Raw genomic sequence first — 16,800 nt, forward strand, 5'->3', positions numbered from 1 at the left:
ACAACTGCAGCTCAAAAGAGGGTTGCTCTTTTCAATCATGGATCTCTTGAGGTACCCCTAGCAACCTCTTGTAGAACCCCAGAATTCCAGGGAATCCTGGTTGTGAAACCCTGGTGTAGTCCATGAACTGCACATAACTTCTGAGGGCCCCAGTGCACCCACGCCCATCCTAGTTTTTTTTTTTTTTTAATGCAATGAAAAAAACACACTTCCCTCTGTTCCCACTAGGAGTTCAGGGAGGCAGCTGCACCAGGTTAATGCCCCTCAACTTCTTATTAACTGAGGGAAGGAGGTGTTCTAAAACTGGAAGTGAATTCTTATTTCCATCCTGGAAAAAAATAAGACTGTCTCGCTCCTAAAACAGAAGGCATCAAAACCTCATGAAATGGCACCTGCCACCCCTACATAACACATAAATCCAATCCACACTGCAGAAATAATCCACCTTGAGTTTGCTTTAACTGCCCTGGCTCAATGCTGGGGAATTATAGCAAGGGTCATTTTCTGAGGCATTTAGCCTTCTCTATCAGGGACAGCTCTGGGGCCACAACAAACTCCAATTCCCAGCATTCCTTAGCACAGAGCCAGGGCCGTTAAAGTGGTGTGAAAGTGGATTATTTTGGCAGTGTGTAGCCTTCCCAGGTTGGGGGATGAGGAGATATGCATGGCTTCCAGAGGCGAGGCAGTTGTTTACCCAGCTGCATCTACACTGCAGAACTGATTATACCACTTTAACTGCCATTGCTCAATGCTATGGAATTCTGGGATTTGTAGTTTGTTGTGGCACCAGAGCTTTCTGACAGAAAAGGCTAAATAGCTCACAAAACTACAAATCCCAGAATTCTATACCATTGAGCCAGAACAGTTAAGGCAGTAGTAAACTGTATTAATTCTGCAGTGTAAGTGCAGTGAAAGTCAGTTAAGAAGACCTGAATGCCTTTAGAGGTCCTGCATTATCATCTTCTCAATTTAGTCAACAAAACGATTGCAGACATAAGCACTTTTGTGAGATATTTAGCCTTCTTTGCCAGACACCTATGGTGCCAGATCAAACTACTTATCCCAGGATTCCATGTCCACTGTCTCCCTCAGGAAGAGAACAAAAGTACTACAGCAGCATGCTAAGAGGCATGGAGAAAGATGCTATTCTCCCTCTGTGTTTTGGCTTTCTTTTCTCATGCGATAAAGCTTAGTTAAATATACTAAGGACAGGAGTCCTGCTACTATATGTCTTCACAACAACAAAAGCAAAGGTGCTTCATATTAAAGCTGTATTTTTTGAAAGAAAATCTGAAACAACTTTTTAAAAATACTTTTGCATTTTTCATTTCATATGCACTCCTTCCTTAGATTAACAAGATAAATGTTACATTTTGCAACTTAACCTCCCTTGAACAAGTTCACTGTGATTTGGCAGGAAAATGGGATGTTTGAGCTTCTGATTCCAAACTGTTAGCATGTAACAAGAGAACAGCATTAATGCTGCCTCAAACAAATGGTTTTCAGTACCACTTGCCTTTGGCTTCTTCCAGTCAACACGTGGTTGTTCCCTGGCATCATTGTTCTTCCACTGTTGCATGATCTTGGCTGGGATGGTATCTGTATCATTTACCAGCTGGAAGCCAGTCACATTTGCTCCACTTGTCCTGAATTTCTCCAGGTCAATATCCATGAAACCCTTAAGACAAAAATATGAGGAAGTGACTGATTGGTATAGGAAAAAAAAACACAAGACTATTAGATACATATATGATACTTATTAAAGATCTTTAAGAATTTGACTGTGGCAAATTTTGATGCAAACGCACCTGATCTGCACCTCCCACTGCCCCTGAAATAGCATGTAGACCAGAAAGCAGTTATCCTTGGAGTATCACCTACTTCTGATTTTTTAATGTAGTACTTAGCTCAGAAAGCATACCAAATTGTATTTTAAAGTATATATGCTAGTATAAATTATACTTAGAAATGTGAATGTTGAAATGAAATAGATGTGGATGGTTCACTGTGGGGATTCATCTGTCCCATACATTCATCCTTCACCAGTGTTCTCGTTTGAGTTTAGCCACTGGAACCAAGATATGATGATTGCAGCCTTGATGATCACAGAAGCTCTCACTTTTCACAGAAGCAGTTGCTTCCAAGGATAAGAACCAAACTCACTCTGCAGTTTTAGTCCCTCTAAGGAAGAGGAAGGCACAGAAGGAGAAAGAGCAGGTCTTTGTTGATTCTATCTCATTGTCTATAACTCAAGCAGTCTGTCAGAAATGTGACTAGTAAACAATTTCACTTGATTTCTTGGATAGCCTGAATTGTTTCTTCATTGCTGAACTAAACTCCTATCCTAGCTTTTGCCTCCAATAGGTTGAATCTACTGTACAGTGGGCCATCATTATCCTCTGGAGTTTGGTTTCAGGATTCCCCATTGTTACCCATGCTGTTTTATATAAATTTTGGAATCAATGATAACCCTTGGATGACCCCTGGCCAGACTCCAAGCCTGTCCGCCATTACTGGCAAAGCGAGAGGACATGCGCACCTCCCCTGAGGGGAGAAGCCCCATTTACATCTTAGAAGGTCTGGGAAGTCGCATGAAGGGATTATCTTGAGTCAGAAGGAGTGAAATGTTTGCCTTCCCTGAAGCTATCACCCCCTCAATTGTTCCTATGGAATGATTCAATCGGAAATGTGTCAAGATTTGCAAGCAGTAGTAGTCACAGAGAGAGGCAGTTATCCCCTCCCAATCTTGTGCACTCAATCAAGTCCAATATAGGAATAATACACTGAGATTAAGGTCCAGAAAAAAAAAAGATTTATGGAACAATTGACCTCTAAGTTGACAAGGAGGTAGATACACATATTTAGCTCTGAAGGAACAGAGCAGATCTGTTAAAAATAACACATAACAGAATATGCAAGCTTCCTTGGACAAGCTACCTTTCCTAGTACATAAAAGTGTTTGTTCATTCAAGTAGTAATTTATACCAGCATGGGGGAGAGAATCAGTTTCCCCAATGACTAAGGCTTGTGTGACTGAGAGTCCAGTACTGGGTGCAGAGGACAATGGCAGAAAACATGAAAACAGAAAAGTAAGCATGAAGGAAGAACTTTTCAGTTTCTGTTTTGGGGGCAAAATAAACCCACATAAAAAGCCAGCTTCCAGCCATCTTGGGGGCGTGGTGCACAGATGACGCACGTCTCCAAGACTCCCAGAAGCTGGCTCCAAGTTAGGAAGCCACATACATGTGGGTCGGCTTCTTGGCACTACAGTGGTGTGGCGTTTACATGCCATAAGCCACCGGAGCACCTTAAAGCTGGCGTCCCACTGTGGCGAGGCAGAAAAGTTGGCTTTTTGCTGCTCCTTTTTTGGCTGTCAAAAAGGTGGATTGGGGTGTGGCATGAGGTTACTGTGGCTCCAATCCTGCTTTGTCAGGGGTGGCTGATCTCAGAGTCTATTTATTCAAAAACTTTTCAGTTTTATTTTTCTTTCACCTCTTTTTTCCCCTGCTAGCAATTTCTATTAATTGTTTTGATTATAATGCCTTTGAACCAGAGATATATGTGTGCACTAATATGATTACTATCCATGTGATAAGAATGGGTTATAAATCTAAATAAATAAATTTAAAACTGCCCACTGTGTAACCTGAAATGAAGATAGTTTTTTTTAAAAAACACACACACGATAACTTGTAATAAAACCAACAAGGTGGCAAATATGGTTAACAGCAAATGCAAATGTATTCTCAGCTGCATTAAAATTTCTGCCTCTTCAAAAGCAGACTATTAAATTTAAAAAGGAAAGGTAAGCAGTTAATACAAACCAGAAATTTGGCCAGCAGAGCAAAGCCAAAGTCACTGAGAAACACTGAAGAGGTAAGATTGGGAAGATACATTCAGAATCTATGTAATAAAAATATATCTTTTAAATGGCATTTTTTTCTTTTCTTCTCAGTAATATATCATATAGGTCATGCTGTAAATTAAAAATAAAGCTATAATAAGACCAATGGAGCAAACCTCCAACTGGACCAGTTAAGATTAGCCTTATTACATCCATTAAAAAACAAAAAAGGTAGCTGGCAATATACCACTGGGGAGGGATCTAACCCAGTCCCAGGCATATTTCTCTTCCTCACATAGTAGCCCTTCAATACCTCCAGTGTCAGAGAATACACAAAATTGAGAGATACAGTTAAAGTGACTTCACTTAGGACTTGATCACATAAGGCTATACAAGTGGAATTTTAACAGGACAAAAGCATTTTTGGCTGGTACTTATGTCATATCCCTCCTCCTGCTGCCTTGCATTGAATTTCTTACTGTTGTGCACCTTTTCATAAATGGACAAAACCCATCAATAGGGTCTCAGTCGTGTTGGTATTCCATCACTGACTTTGTGCAATAGGTCCTTTGTGCTGCAGTTTCACTTTCCAGGGAGTCACATGGTAAGAATGTGCATGATTCTGCTCCCCCTCCCAGTGATCACAACAGCTTCCTTAAGCCGACTGCCGTGTGCACATTCACACAGCATCTGGCTTCAGGAGACAGTTGGCAGCTGAAATCACTAGTTCTCCCCCTTTGTCCCAGAAGGTGACATTTGACAGTGTAGAAAACAGATCACGTGACCATGGATCACCAAAATGCTATCGTAAGGAAAGTGTGATAAGAAATTATCCCAAACCAATATGTTTCCATTCTTAAATGAGGGCAACTGTGGTGAGCCTGCAGCCTGGTGTGATAAAATCCCTATTTTGTTCCTTTGTTGTTAGTTGATTATACTCTTGGGGGGGGGGGAAAGCGAGTACAATGTGGGATAGAACATGCACCTATTAGATGGATCTGTAGTGGTTGAAAGATGGAACCAAAAGGGTACTCAGCAATGGCTCCTCTTCATCTTGCAGAGCACTGACTAGTGGGGTCAGTGTTATTCAACATCTTTATTAATGACTTAGATGATGGAATAGAGGGCATGGTTATGAAATTTGCAGAGGACATCAAATTAGAAGGGTAGCTAATACCCCAGAGGATAGGATCAGAATTCAAAATGACTTTAATAGATTAGAGAGTTGGGCCAAACTAACAAAATTAATTCAAAAGAGAGAAATTCCTGCCTACACTTAGGCAGAAAAAATGAAAGGCTCAGATACAGGATGGGTGACATCTGGTTTGACAACAGTACATGCGGAAGAGATCTACGAGTCTTAGGAGACCACAAGCTGAACATCAGTCAACAGCATGATGCAACAGCTAAAAAAGCCCTTATGATCCTAGGTTGCGTCAATAGGAGTGCTATGTCCAGATTGTGGGAAGTAGTAGTACCAGTCTATTCTGATTTGTTTAGACCTCATCTGGAATAACGTGTCCAGTTCTGGGGACTACAGTTCAAGAGGAATATTGACAAGCTGGAGTGTGCCCAGAGAAGGCAACCAAAATGGTGAAAGGTCTGGAAACCATGCTCTAGGAGTGGCTTGGGGAGCTGGGTATGTTTAGCCTGGGGAGAAGGTTAAAAGGTGACATGATTGTTGTTGTTGTTTGACTTCAAGTCATTTATACCCATGTTTAAATATTTGAAGGGATGTCATTTTGAGGATGGAGCAAGCTGGTTTCTGTTGCTCTAGAGCAGGGGTAGGCAACCTTTTTGAGCCGGGGGCCGGGTTGCTGTCCCTCAGACAATTTGGGGGCCGAAGCCAAAAAATAAATAATTAAATATTTTTTAAAAAATTAAATATATAAATAAACCAGGACAAATGTAGGACAAAATTTTCAAATGGGAGACACTTTTTTTTAAAAATGGAGGACACGCGAAAAAATTTGCTGATTTTTTAAAAAATGTTAATATAAATGCATGTTTCTGAGGCTTCTATAGACAATTGCCCCCCAAAGGCCCCGGCGGCAATCGGCGGCAGGACCGGGCTGGGGCCGGTCCCAAGGCCTTGCCGGGCCGCATCCGGCCCGCGGGCCGCAGGTTGCATACCCCTGCTCTAGAGCTTAATTAGGACATAGAGAAATGGATTAAAACTACAGGAAAAGAGATTCTACCTCAACATTAGGAAGAACTTTCTGACAGTAAGAGCTGTTTGACAGTAGAATACACTCTCTTGGAGTGTAGTGGAGCCTCCTTTGGGGTTTTTTATACAGAGGCTGGATGGCCATCTTTCAGGAGTGCTTTGACTGTGTATTCCTGCATGGCAGGGGGTTAGGTGGGATGGTCCTAGTGGTATCTTGCAACTCTATGATTATATGATTCAGTGAATTAAACTTGTTATGCAGTGTCATACAAACAGACTTCTGCTTGTACCAGAGTACTTTCCCCTCCTTCTATTCTCTCTGTATAACTGATGTGCCCTCAAATTCTGCATTTCTTTTTGAGTTGGAGGAGGAGCCAGAGTGAATGCTGAAGAGGTAAAATGTGTTAAATTAGCAGTGTAAATTTCACTGATGGAGAGACACCACTGAGGTAAACTCATCATATACCTTTAAGAAAGGCCCCACCTATATTCCATTCCTTTTTGTGCAGTACCAGTTACTTACTATTTAAATTTGAACATTTTTTAATATTTATAAATCTGTTTTACACTGAATCAGACCACTTGGCAGCTTTAATCCAATACTCTTGACTACTCTCTGACTGCCAGCAGATCTTGAGTCTTTCAGACAGAGGACTTTCCTAGTCCTACTATCCGATACTTGTCCAGTTGGAAATGCCAGAAATTGAGCATCGAAGCATCTATGTACAAAGGATAAGCTTTGCCGCTGAGCTATGACATTCAGCCTGTCCTTTGCAAGTGGAACCAAAGTCATAGCAGGAACAAATGCTTGGCTCATACATCATTGCTGTTATCTGGTGTTAAGGCTGAAAATAGGTCATGACCTAAGGCCAAGGGCTTCAAATTGTGTCCTTCTATAGCAGCTGGGGCCCTTCAACCTGACCATCCTTCACTTCACAAGCAGAAATGACAAGAAGTATGAGTATATAGTACTAGTAAATAGTGTCAAGAAGAACTAAAATCTCATTTGAGAGTTTTTATCCCTATTCTCAAGGTTCAGGGGTGTTACTGTTAACTGCCATCTTGGTGTCCCCATGAATGAGAGACCTCTAAGTCACCCTATCATCAACAGCCCAGCTAAGGTCTTTCAGACTCAGGACCATTCCTTCCTTGACTGAGTCTATTTATCTTATTTAAATTTCATTCATTCATTCATCTGGAATGAGGTCTTCTTCTTTTCCTACTGCCTTCTACTTTACCAAGCACTATTGTCTTTTATTGTGAGTAATATCTTATCATGATATGGCCAAAGTACAGCACTCTCAGTTTAGTGATCTTGGCTTCTAGGGCAAGTTGATACTAGATTTGCTTTATGATCCATTTATTTGTCTTTTTAGCAGTCTACAGTATGTGCAGAACTCTTTTTAGCACTACATTTCAAATACATTGGTGGGTTACAGACCGCCCCTTTCCCCACTGTATCGGGGCCTCAGCTGCCAGACCGGCAGCCTCCGAGGCCCCGATCCGCTGCTTTGCAGGCTGCGGGGAAGCGGCAAAAGGCCGCTTCCCCGTAGCCTGGAAAGGGTTGTCCTTGGGGCTTCAAGTCCCAAGGACACCCTGCAGTGGCGGGGAGGAGGAGAAAGGGGCCGCTTGGTCCCTTTCTCCCTTGTGTTGCTGGGTGCAGCCGTCTGAAGGCTGCGCCCAGTGATGCAAAGCAGGAAGGAGCTCCGAAACGGAGCTCCTTCTGGGGTCGCACAAAGGGGTCTCGTTTGGAGGCGGCACAGCCGTGACATATTGATGGCAGCAGCCGTGTGGAACGGCCGTCGCCATTTTGTGTGCGCGGAGCGCATACTAGGGTTAGGGGTGTGTGGAAGCACCACCCCTTCCTAACCCTAGTACATGCTCCACGCGTACTTTAATGGCGGTCTGTAACCCGCCCATTGATTCTCTTATCAGTTTTCTTTACTCTCCAGCTTTCACAACCATATGATGGTTGTATTTCCCATATAGGAAATACAATGGCGTAGACAATCCTAACTTTAGTATTCAATGATATATTTTTACATTTCAGAATCTTGTCTAGTTTCTTCATAGTTGCCCTTCCAAGTCCTAGTCTTCTTCTGATTTCTTGACTGCAGTTTCAATTCTGATTAATGACTTAGCCAAGATATGGAAAATCTTGAACTATTTTATCTTCATTGTCACTTAAAAGTTATGTAAATCATTGTGGTCATTGTACTTTCTGCCTTGACTTTCTTCAGCCTTCATTCCAAGTCTTGGCTATTTATTGCTAGTAGTATGGTGTCATCTATGTATTATAAACCATTGCTTTTCCTTCCTCCAATTTTCATGTCTCCTTCCTCTGATTCTAATCCTGCTTCATGTATGATATGTTCAGCATACAAGTTGAACAGATAGGGTTATAAAATGCAGCCTTATCTAGCAAAATGAAAACTATTCTGTTTCTCCATATTCTAACAGGAGCACCTTGTCCTGAGTAGAGGGGATGCACCCAGACAATCAAATGTTGTGGTGCACCCATTTCTTTAAGAGTGACCCATAGTTTTTCATGATCTATACAATCTAAGGTTTTGTTATAGTCTATAAAGCCCAGATTGATTTTCTTCTAATGGAGTGCACAAAATCCTTTGGTGCATTCCATTAGCCAACATATGTTTGCAGTATGATCCCTAGTGACTCTTCCTTTCCTGAAACTAGCTTGGACATCTAGCATTTTTCATTTCATCTGATAAAACTCTGTTGTAGAATTTTAAGCATCACTTTGTTTGCTTGGGGAATTAATGCAATGGTCCTGTGGTTACTGCAATCCCTTGTGTTACCTTTCTGGGGTGAGGGCACCCCAAATCCCATGTTGTCCATGTTCCTTTGTCAAGTGGAAGTATACATAATATAGTCTGAAGGATTTTTTTAAAAAATGTTTATTTCTATCTCATTTCATTATTCACTGACAGAATCTCTCACCCCTGCTCCTGTTAACCCAGTGTGGTGGCTCTTAAAGGAGAATCTCTTTTCCTGAACTGATAGTGGGGCCAGGGTAGATTATCATTATATAGTTTCTGACCAGTTTTTTGTTTTGAGTAGACTTTTACAGAGAGTTCACTGTTGTGGGGAGGAAAAAAGTTTCATGACTTTAGCCTCTCCAGTTCAGCATCTGGTATTCCAAACTGTAAACCACTAAACTTCAAGGCGCTTGGATTATTTCCTTTTCTATTCCTCCTTCATCTCTCCATAATAGTCTGGCAAAATGAATTCTGTAATGGCTTGTGGACTTCCAGTGACCACTGATAACATCTCTCATGGTTTCAGCCAGTACTAGCACTATCAACAAAGCAACTAAATGCTATGCCTCATCCTGCCCACCCCCAACTCCAGGCAAAACAAATTCCATGCAATGCAGTTAACACAAACTGCATTTATGACTGGTGTCAGATATTATTTAAGCAGAGTCCCACTGAATCTGCAATATACTGTTATATCCAAGAGGAAAGCATTAAATAGCACAATGTACCCTGGCAGATGGAAGAGTAGTTTCCTTCCTATGATGACAATCTAAATGATTACCACAGAGTGGGAAAGAAGCAAGAATTAATATTATTGCTGCAGTTCTATAAGAAATATTTGGGCAAAAAATTGACAGGGCAAATGTTCAATCTATCACAGTGTTCACTAAAACTTTTGGATCAGTTATGGAACACTGTGGATGTTTCCCTGGGATCATGCTGCACTGAACATTCAAATTAGTAATGAGAAATCCAATATGACATCTGCCTTCTATATTTCTCCCCATTTGTTCCTCAGCAGGGATGCTCGTATTTATTATTACTGTGGAATGAACAGCAAAGATTGCCAACGGCTGATCAAAAGCAGCCCAGAATTAGAATTCTGAAACTGTAGGATGTTTTCCCACAGCATCTCAGATGGACAAAGAAGGTGCCATGTGGCAAAAGTAACTCAGTTTTCCTTTTCTTTCTTATCCTTTGACTTTCTCCCTGTTCCTATCTACCACACTGTCAAAGCTAATGAAGTTGGCAAAATAGCTCCATTGATCTCCTGCAGATAGCTTGGAGCAGTCCTTAATTCTGGAAACACAAATTTCACTTGTTGTTGGGTATTTTCTTGCCACTATTACCAATACTCCCACCCAACTTTTATAGGAATAAATAAGAAGTATGAGTCAGGGATATTTGTTAGTTGCTGGCAGAAGTTTGTATGAGCTTAGAAAAAGGATAAGAATCATGAAGCCCTCCAGATGTTGAAATATTTCTCATCATTGAATATAATGACCAAGGTTGTTTGAAGATGTGGTTCAACAACATGAGGGAGGGTGACACAATTCCTACCCCAGGTTAGAAAAACTTTCCTCAGCGTTTCTCGTAACAGAAATTTTGGCAGCCAACAATATCTTAGAACATTACTTCTCAGCTTCTCAACTCCAGAAGTTTTGGATTTCAGTTTCCAGAATTTTTGACAATTGGCCATACTGCTCCAGCTTGTGGGAGTCAGTCCACAATATTTTGTGAACAAAGGTTATGAACCACTGTCCTAGATGATAAGGCACATTTATAGGAAGAGGTGCAGATCATTTTTTTTAAAAAAAGTGATCCTCTTTTCTGCACATGTTAGATTCTTCCCAAATTCCATTTTAGTATAAGAAATATCCAAACAGAAATTCAACAGGTGCTTCTCCCAAATGTCTGTATTATGAGAAATTACTGAACAGCATGTACTGTACTGGGAAAAACAGAAGACTGAAAAACTAGTGCTGCAGAGGCAAAGAAGGATGCTTTAGGCCAGGATGAGGGAATTGCCTGGTTGTAATGGAGCCAAAATCAGAGGTGATTTGTTTGTACTATTAGTTATAAGTATAGAGGCCAATTCTCAGACAATAACCTTCTAGCTAAAACAAATGCTAATTTTAAACCTGTATAAACCCATTCTGGACACCCCCCACCCAACGGATGCAAAAACTGTGGGATCTCAAGTCCTGTTGTTCCTAATGGCCATGCAACGTGCACATAGCCGTGTGTATGCACTGCTACTGGGGAGAAATGAGCTTGCTGTCCATGGATACTTAAATCTGCAGATGGCAAGCCCGGAGATAGCAAAGCCCCACTGTACTAACCTAGTCTCTAGCAGTGAAGTTTACTATGTGACTTTGTGTAGCAGTGTTTCTCAGGATGGAGATGGTATGGAAGATGTTACAGTATAAAACAACAAATAATCACTGCTATTCTTATTTACTTATGTATAGCTAAGTAACATCTCCTAATCTGATCACCTAAGCCCACCTTTACACCGAGCAGCCACACTGAGTGAAGGAGGTCTGTCTGGCTGCTGATCAGGGTGCAGGAAAGAATGAATTATCACCCTCCCAATGGCAAGCAAGCCTGTGACAAGGAGTTGCAATAGTGGTTCTGCTTTTGATTACTGCAGCCTTGTTCGCTGGTAGGAAGGGTCGGAAATGCCATCCTCCTTGCACCCTTATCAGCAACTAAACAGACTTCATTCATCCACTATTGCAGTGGGCTGTAAAGGTAGGCTGGGAGGCATTTATGTAGTCTTACTGTAAGACTACATAGTTTTGCAGAATTTAGGCAATTACAGAGCTGTAACTATAGTTACCACCATGGTATAGTGGTTTGAATGTATAACTTGGATTCTGGAAATTGGGGTTGGATTCCCCACTTGGCCACAGAAACCTTCTGGGTGACCTTGAGTGACTCACACACTCTTAGCCCCAGAAAACTCTATGATAGGTTTACTTTAGGGTTGCTATAAGTCAAAACTGACTTGAAAGTACACAACAATAACAACTCTAGTTTATGACCCTGTAGTTACAACACAGAATACAAGTCAATAAAACTAAAATGCATGTGTTTTGGGGGAGGAGATCTGGAGGACAAAAAATAAATAAATAAATAAATAAAAATCCTATACTGGTATGAAACTAGCCATATGTCAGCACTAGGTAGGAAGTAACTTCTCAACCTTCTCCAGCATTGCTGTGGATCCAGCAAAGGAAATATAAATGGCAAGCCCAGCTACAAATTGCCAGGGAGCTCTAAGGGAGTAGAAATGTTAACACTGATGTATTTTCATGCTTCTTTTAGTTCAGAAAGCTTTTTAGGTTCAGTAAATCATGAATTGGGGGGGGGGGGGGGACATTCCATTAGAGCAAGCTATCTAGCCAGAATTCCTGTTGCCTTTTCAGTGTCAATCGATTGGGAAATGCAGAAACCAAGTGCTGGTGTTATTTTTCTTATCAAATGTAAATCGAGCAGCAGATTTACCACACAGGGATTATGAGACGGCTGGCTTCCAATTGCCCAGTCAGTCCACATGTAGAAAATTGATTGTGTTACTGTCTTTCGAAGAAAATATTGCCCTGCTATCAGCTGTCCAAATCACAAAATGCATTGATAGCTGCAGTTCACACACCATTCATTGACATTCTAAATAGTCAGCTTTTTTTTACACTGGATGACAGTTAACATTACTTCCAGTCCATAGTGATGTTTCTATATTCTACAAGTCTAATCTTTTAGATAAAAAAGCAATGGACATGAAGAAGGATAGAGAGTGATAATGGTGGAAGATTTGCCAGTTACTGCCTTTATGGTTGTGCAGGACTTCTAAGCTACCCTAAGATCTGTCTTGATAGCCAAGGTTGGAAATATTTTAATAAATAATAACTGAAATAAAAATAGTCAGTGTTGTAAAACAAAACAAAACAAAACCCTTAACTTTTCCAAGCTTCTGTGATGTACAGGAGCGATGCTAACAAAGACTATTCTTTGCTTAAACACATGTTACCATCGAACACTTGTACTTCAAGTGTACCCTCACTGAAATATAATATATAATAAAAAGAACTCAAAATAAAAAGGGATGTACCTTTTGATTCAACACACACTGAAACTTTGAGACTCTTCTTTTTCATTCCAAAAATATGAAAACAAAGTCAAATAATAAAATTCCCACTAGCCCAAGCGTTTCCATGGACTTACTATGAAGAAATAGGGTCAAAAGCTAAACATAGTAGGTGACAAGGGGGAAAAAATAGGAAAGAAACATTTTCCTCCTAGGAAAACATGGAAAATGGGGATGCCTTCACTGCAGTTAGATTTCATTCAACAACCTTTAATAAATAGATAGGTCATCTATATAATACTGAATATTACAGAATATGGAACCATTATATAAACTATGTTTAGAGTCATTATATTTGTGAACTCTCTTCTCTGCTTTCATTCATGGCAGGACATATAGGTTATCATACTGACATACTGGGAAGTACTGTAATGCTGTCTTAAAGTCCTCACCTGCATCTATAAACACGCACACAAAATGTTTACATAATGTTTATTTTGGCCCTCATAGAAGACAATTAACTTTGATTTGAAATATTTAAAATCACAACATGGTCTTTTCCTTGGTTACACTACCTTATGATATCTTCCATTATTTCACAGATCAAAGCCACAGCATGTGTGGACAACCAGCATCAGAATGTGGTCAAGATGATAAAACCTATCAATGAGGAAGACCACATAATCTAGGAAAGACTACAGCCATTTGATTTTGCCTGGTAACTTACTGAGAAGTGCAAAGCTCCAACCATTCTTTTCTCCCTGCTGAACTGAGTGCAAACTACTTTTGTGATTTATACTTAGTTTGCACCAACTGAAGTAAGCAGAAGATGAAGGGTGAAAGTGGAAAGAGAGGAGAGAAACTGGGACATCTTAAAAGCAGCTGACAGAGACAGAGGAATCAGGACTGCCCTTGCCAAATTTGTTACCCGTCGATTGTCCCAAATTGGCAGAAACAATCTTCTGCCATCCCATGTTTTCAGTTATTTTTAAAAAGTCTCATTTTCTGTATTTACCCTCACTTTCTCCCTTCGTGCCATGTTTACTTCAGTTGCTGCAAATCCCATGTTTTCAGTTATTTTTTAATGAAGCCTAGATCAGACAGCACAGTAGAAACCCATTCCGTGCAGACAGAATCTTCTGTAGACCTACACTTTACAACATATGACACAGTTTATCCTGGTTCCTGCTCTAAGGCATAATTACTATAATGTTTAAACCAAGCCAGTTGCTAACTCCTTCCCACCCCACACAGTATTTCACCATGTTCATTCAATCACACACCATTTTGCACTCCCAATGACTTACACCACATCTAACATACTTCTGTGTTCTCTGCTTATATTTATACTGTAATGAGGAGTTCCTTTTCTGCTGCCAGCTGCTTTGGCTATGTTGGTATGTAAAGTATATCTAATACTTTACTCGGAATGATTCATACAACATCAGCGTATTTGAGTGTATTTGTTTTTCCCCCAGTCGCTCTCAAATAAATACAGCAATTGAGAGTGAATGGGTCCCCTCCCCATTGGCAGATAGGAGATTTTCAAGGGCTGACAGCAATAAGCAGAAATATGTCCTTGCTGTGAATAAAATAGTAGACTCTCACTATGGTTCTGACAGTTCCCTTAATCATTCTTGCACAGTGCAGTCTAAAATACCAGTATGTTTACATTGTTTTTCTTGGGGGAAGAATTTTCCCCTACGTGTTTGTCATAATTCCTAGAATCATAGAATTATGGGGTCGGAGAGACCACAAGGGCCAACTAATCCGACCTCTCCCATGCAAGCACACTGTCAAAGTATTCTCAAGAGATGGTTGTTCAACCTCTGTTTAAACATCTTTGAAGAACAAGACTCTACTACCCTCTGAGGCAATCTATTCCACTGTGAAACAGCTCTGTCAAGAAATTATTTCTAATGTTCAGGCAATATCTCCTTTCTTGTAATTTGAATCCATTGGTTTGTATCCTAATCTCCAAAGCAGAAAACAAGCCTGCTCTATCTTCAACATGACATATCTTCAAATATTTAAAAATGGCTATCATATCACTTCTCAGTCTTCTCCTCTCCAAGCTAAACATTAGAAGTTCCCTAAGCTGTTCTTCACAGGATATAGTTTCCAGACCCCTTACTACCTTGGCTGCCCTCTTCTGAACACATTCTAGTTTGGGCGTGTGGATTCTGGGGATCACTGTTTCCTCGCCTTCCATTTTACACTTCTTTTGCCCTCAAGACTTGATTTCAAAATGCATGGCTCATATCCTTCTGAATGAGGGGAGAACGGTAGATTACTCACAGCCAGGCCCTTTGTTCAGTTCTTTTTCATTTATTTGCTATAGTATTATATGATTTGCCCTATTTTTTCTTCAATGTACTGAAGTGAACATAATTCTTGTTTATATAGTTTAAGATGTTTTCCCTATGGTAATGAAAAAGGACAATGATAAAGCCCAAAAGGATTCTTGATCAGACTGATAGGCCCACATATGTACTTTCCTATACATTGTTGGGATGGGGGAAGTGATCACAAACACCAACAGATCATTCTAAAGCATTTGTGTATAAAGTTTCCGTCACTGCTCTGTTCACCATTACCCAGACTAGATTTAGGGATTTGGTGTTCTAGAGAAAATATTGACCTGGTCCCCTGTTACCACTGCACTGCACATGTAAACCCTTCTGCTTGTGCACTCTATTTGTAAATATAACCAGTTTTACTCATCATGCTATTTGAATCCATTCATTTGGATTCTATGTTCTGGAGCAGCAGAAAAAAAGCTTGCTCTGCCTTCCAGATATTGAAGAGGGCTAATCAGTCTCCTTTCATTCTCCTCTTCTCCAGGCTAAACAATCAGTTCCCTCAAGCAGTCCTCATTGGGCTTGGCTTTCAAATTGTAGAACTACCATGCAAGGCAACATTAAGTAAATTCTTCTAGTTGTAATAGAACACAGATTTTGCTGCAGGAAACTGCTTGTTGTGAATCTGAATCATTGTAGTTTGTGTTTCACACTTTCATTTTTACTTTATTTGGTAAGAATTTAAAGGAGAGAGAATAAAAGTAATAGAAAGACCAAAACAGGAAAAAGTATGTCCTCTTAATCCAGAATAAGATGGAAAACTAGAGTACTACTGATCCCGATAATAGCCAAAAGAAGACCCCAGTCCAGGCACTTCTGCTCCTACCAGTCTCCTGTTAAGTGCATTCAGTAGCTGTGAAGCCTATAGGATTCAAGCATTGTCCATTTGCAAGAATATCAGAGGTATGACCTTTGGGAACAAGGATATGAGCTATGTCCTCCTTCTCCTTTCTTCTCACCATTAATTCAGGCCTATTTATCAACTTACTATCAAAGCAAATTTGCACACAAATGCACATCCACAGTGTATGTGTTGTATCGATTATTTATATTACCGTAAAGGTCCTTCAGTGGTTTGAGTGTTGGACTATGACTCTGGAGACCAGGATTTGATTCCCTGCTTGATCTATAAAAAACCACTGGCAAGTCACACTCTCTCAGCCTCAGGGGAAGGCAATGGCAAACTTTCTCTGAACTAATCGTGCCAAGAAACCCCCATGATAAGTTTGCCTTAGAGTCTCCATAAGTTGGAAATGACTTGAAGGCACACAACAACGACAGAAGTTTCCATGCCAATAAGAAGCATCTGAGAAATATGAACAACAGCCTGGACTCTGGCAAGCTACATTCAGTTCCAGGGCTGTCATTATTGTCCTGTCCAAGCACATGTAAATTATCAGGAACAGGGGAGTGTAAAATAGGTCCCAGACCTTGCTATTTCTATTGGGGATTTTTTTTTTTTTTTGGGGGGGGGTTGGTAGCAGTTACAGACTGGGCTTGGATGTTACATCAGTACATATTTACATGACCTCTTTTATTGGTTGTTATATTGTAATGTT

At 40.4% G+C, this 16,800-nt stretch overlaps 1 protein-coding gene across 6 annotated transcripts in view; it reads right to left on the bottom strand.

Moving 5' to 3' along the window:
• Positions 1-16,800, bottom strand: part of LOC149321761 (glutamate receptor 1) — a 293,443-nt gene that overhangs the window by 90,544 nt on the left and 186,099 nt on the right. For all 6 annotated transcript variants that reach the window (XM_089528180.1, XM_089528160.1, XM_089528141.1 and 3 more), the window contains exon 7: positions 1,517-1,678. In XM_089528180.1, coding sequence (XP_089384306.1) covers positions 1,517-1,678 — 162 coding nt within the window. The remainder of the gene's footprint in view (positions 1-1,516; positions 1,679-16,800) is intronic.

The sequence above is a fragment of the Sceloporus occidentalis genome, unplaced genomic scaffold, assembly GCF_023333645.1.
Source record: "Sceloporus occidentalis isolate IW3139 unplaced genomic scaffold, rSceOcc1.0.p SCAF_1, whole genome shotgun sequence".
NCBI lineage: Eukaryota > Metazoa > Chordata > Lepidosauria > Squamata > Phrynosomatidae > Sceloporus > Sceloporus occidentalis.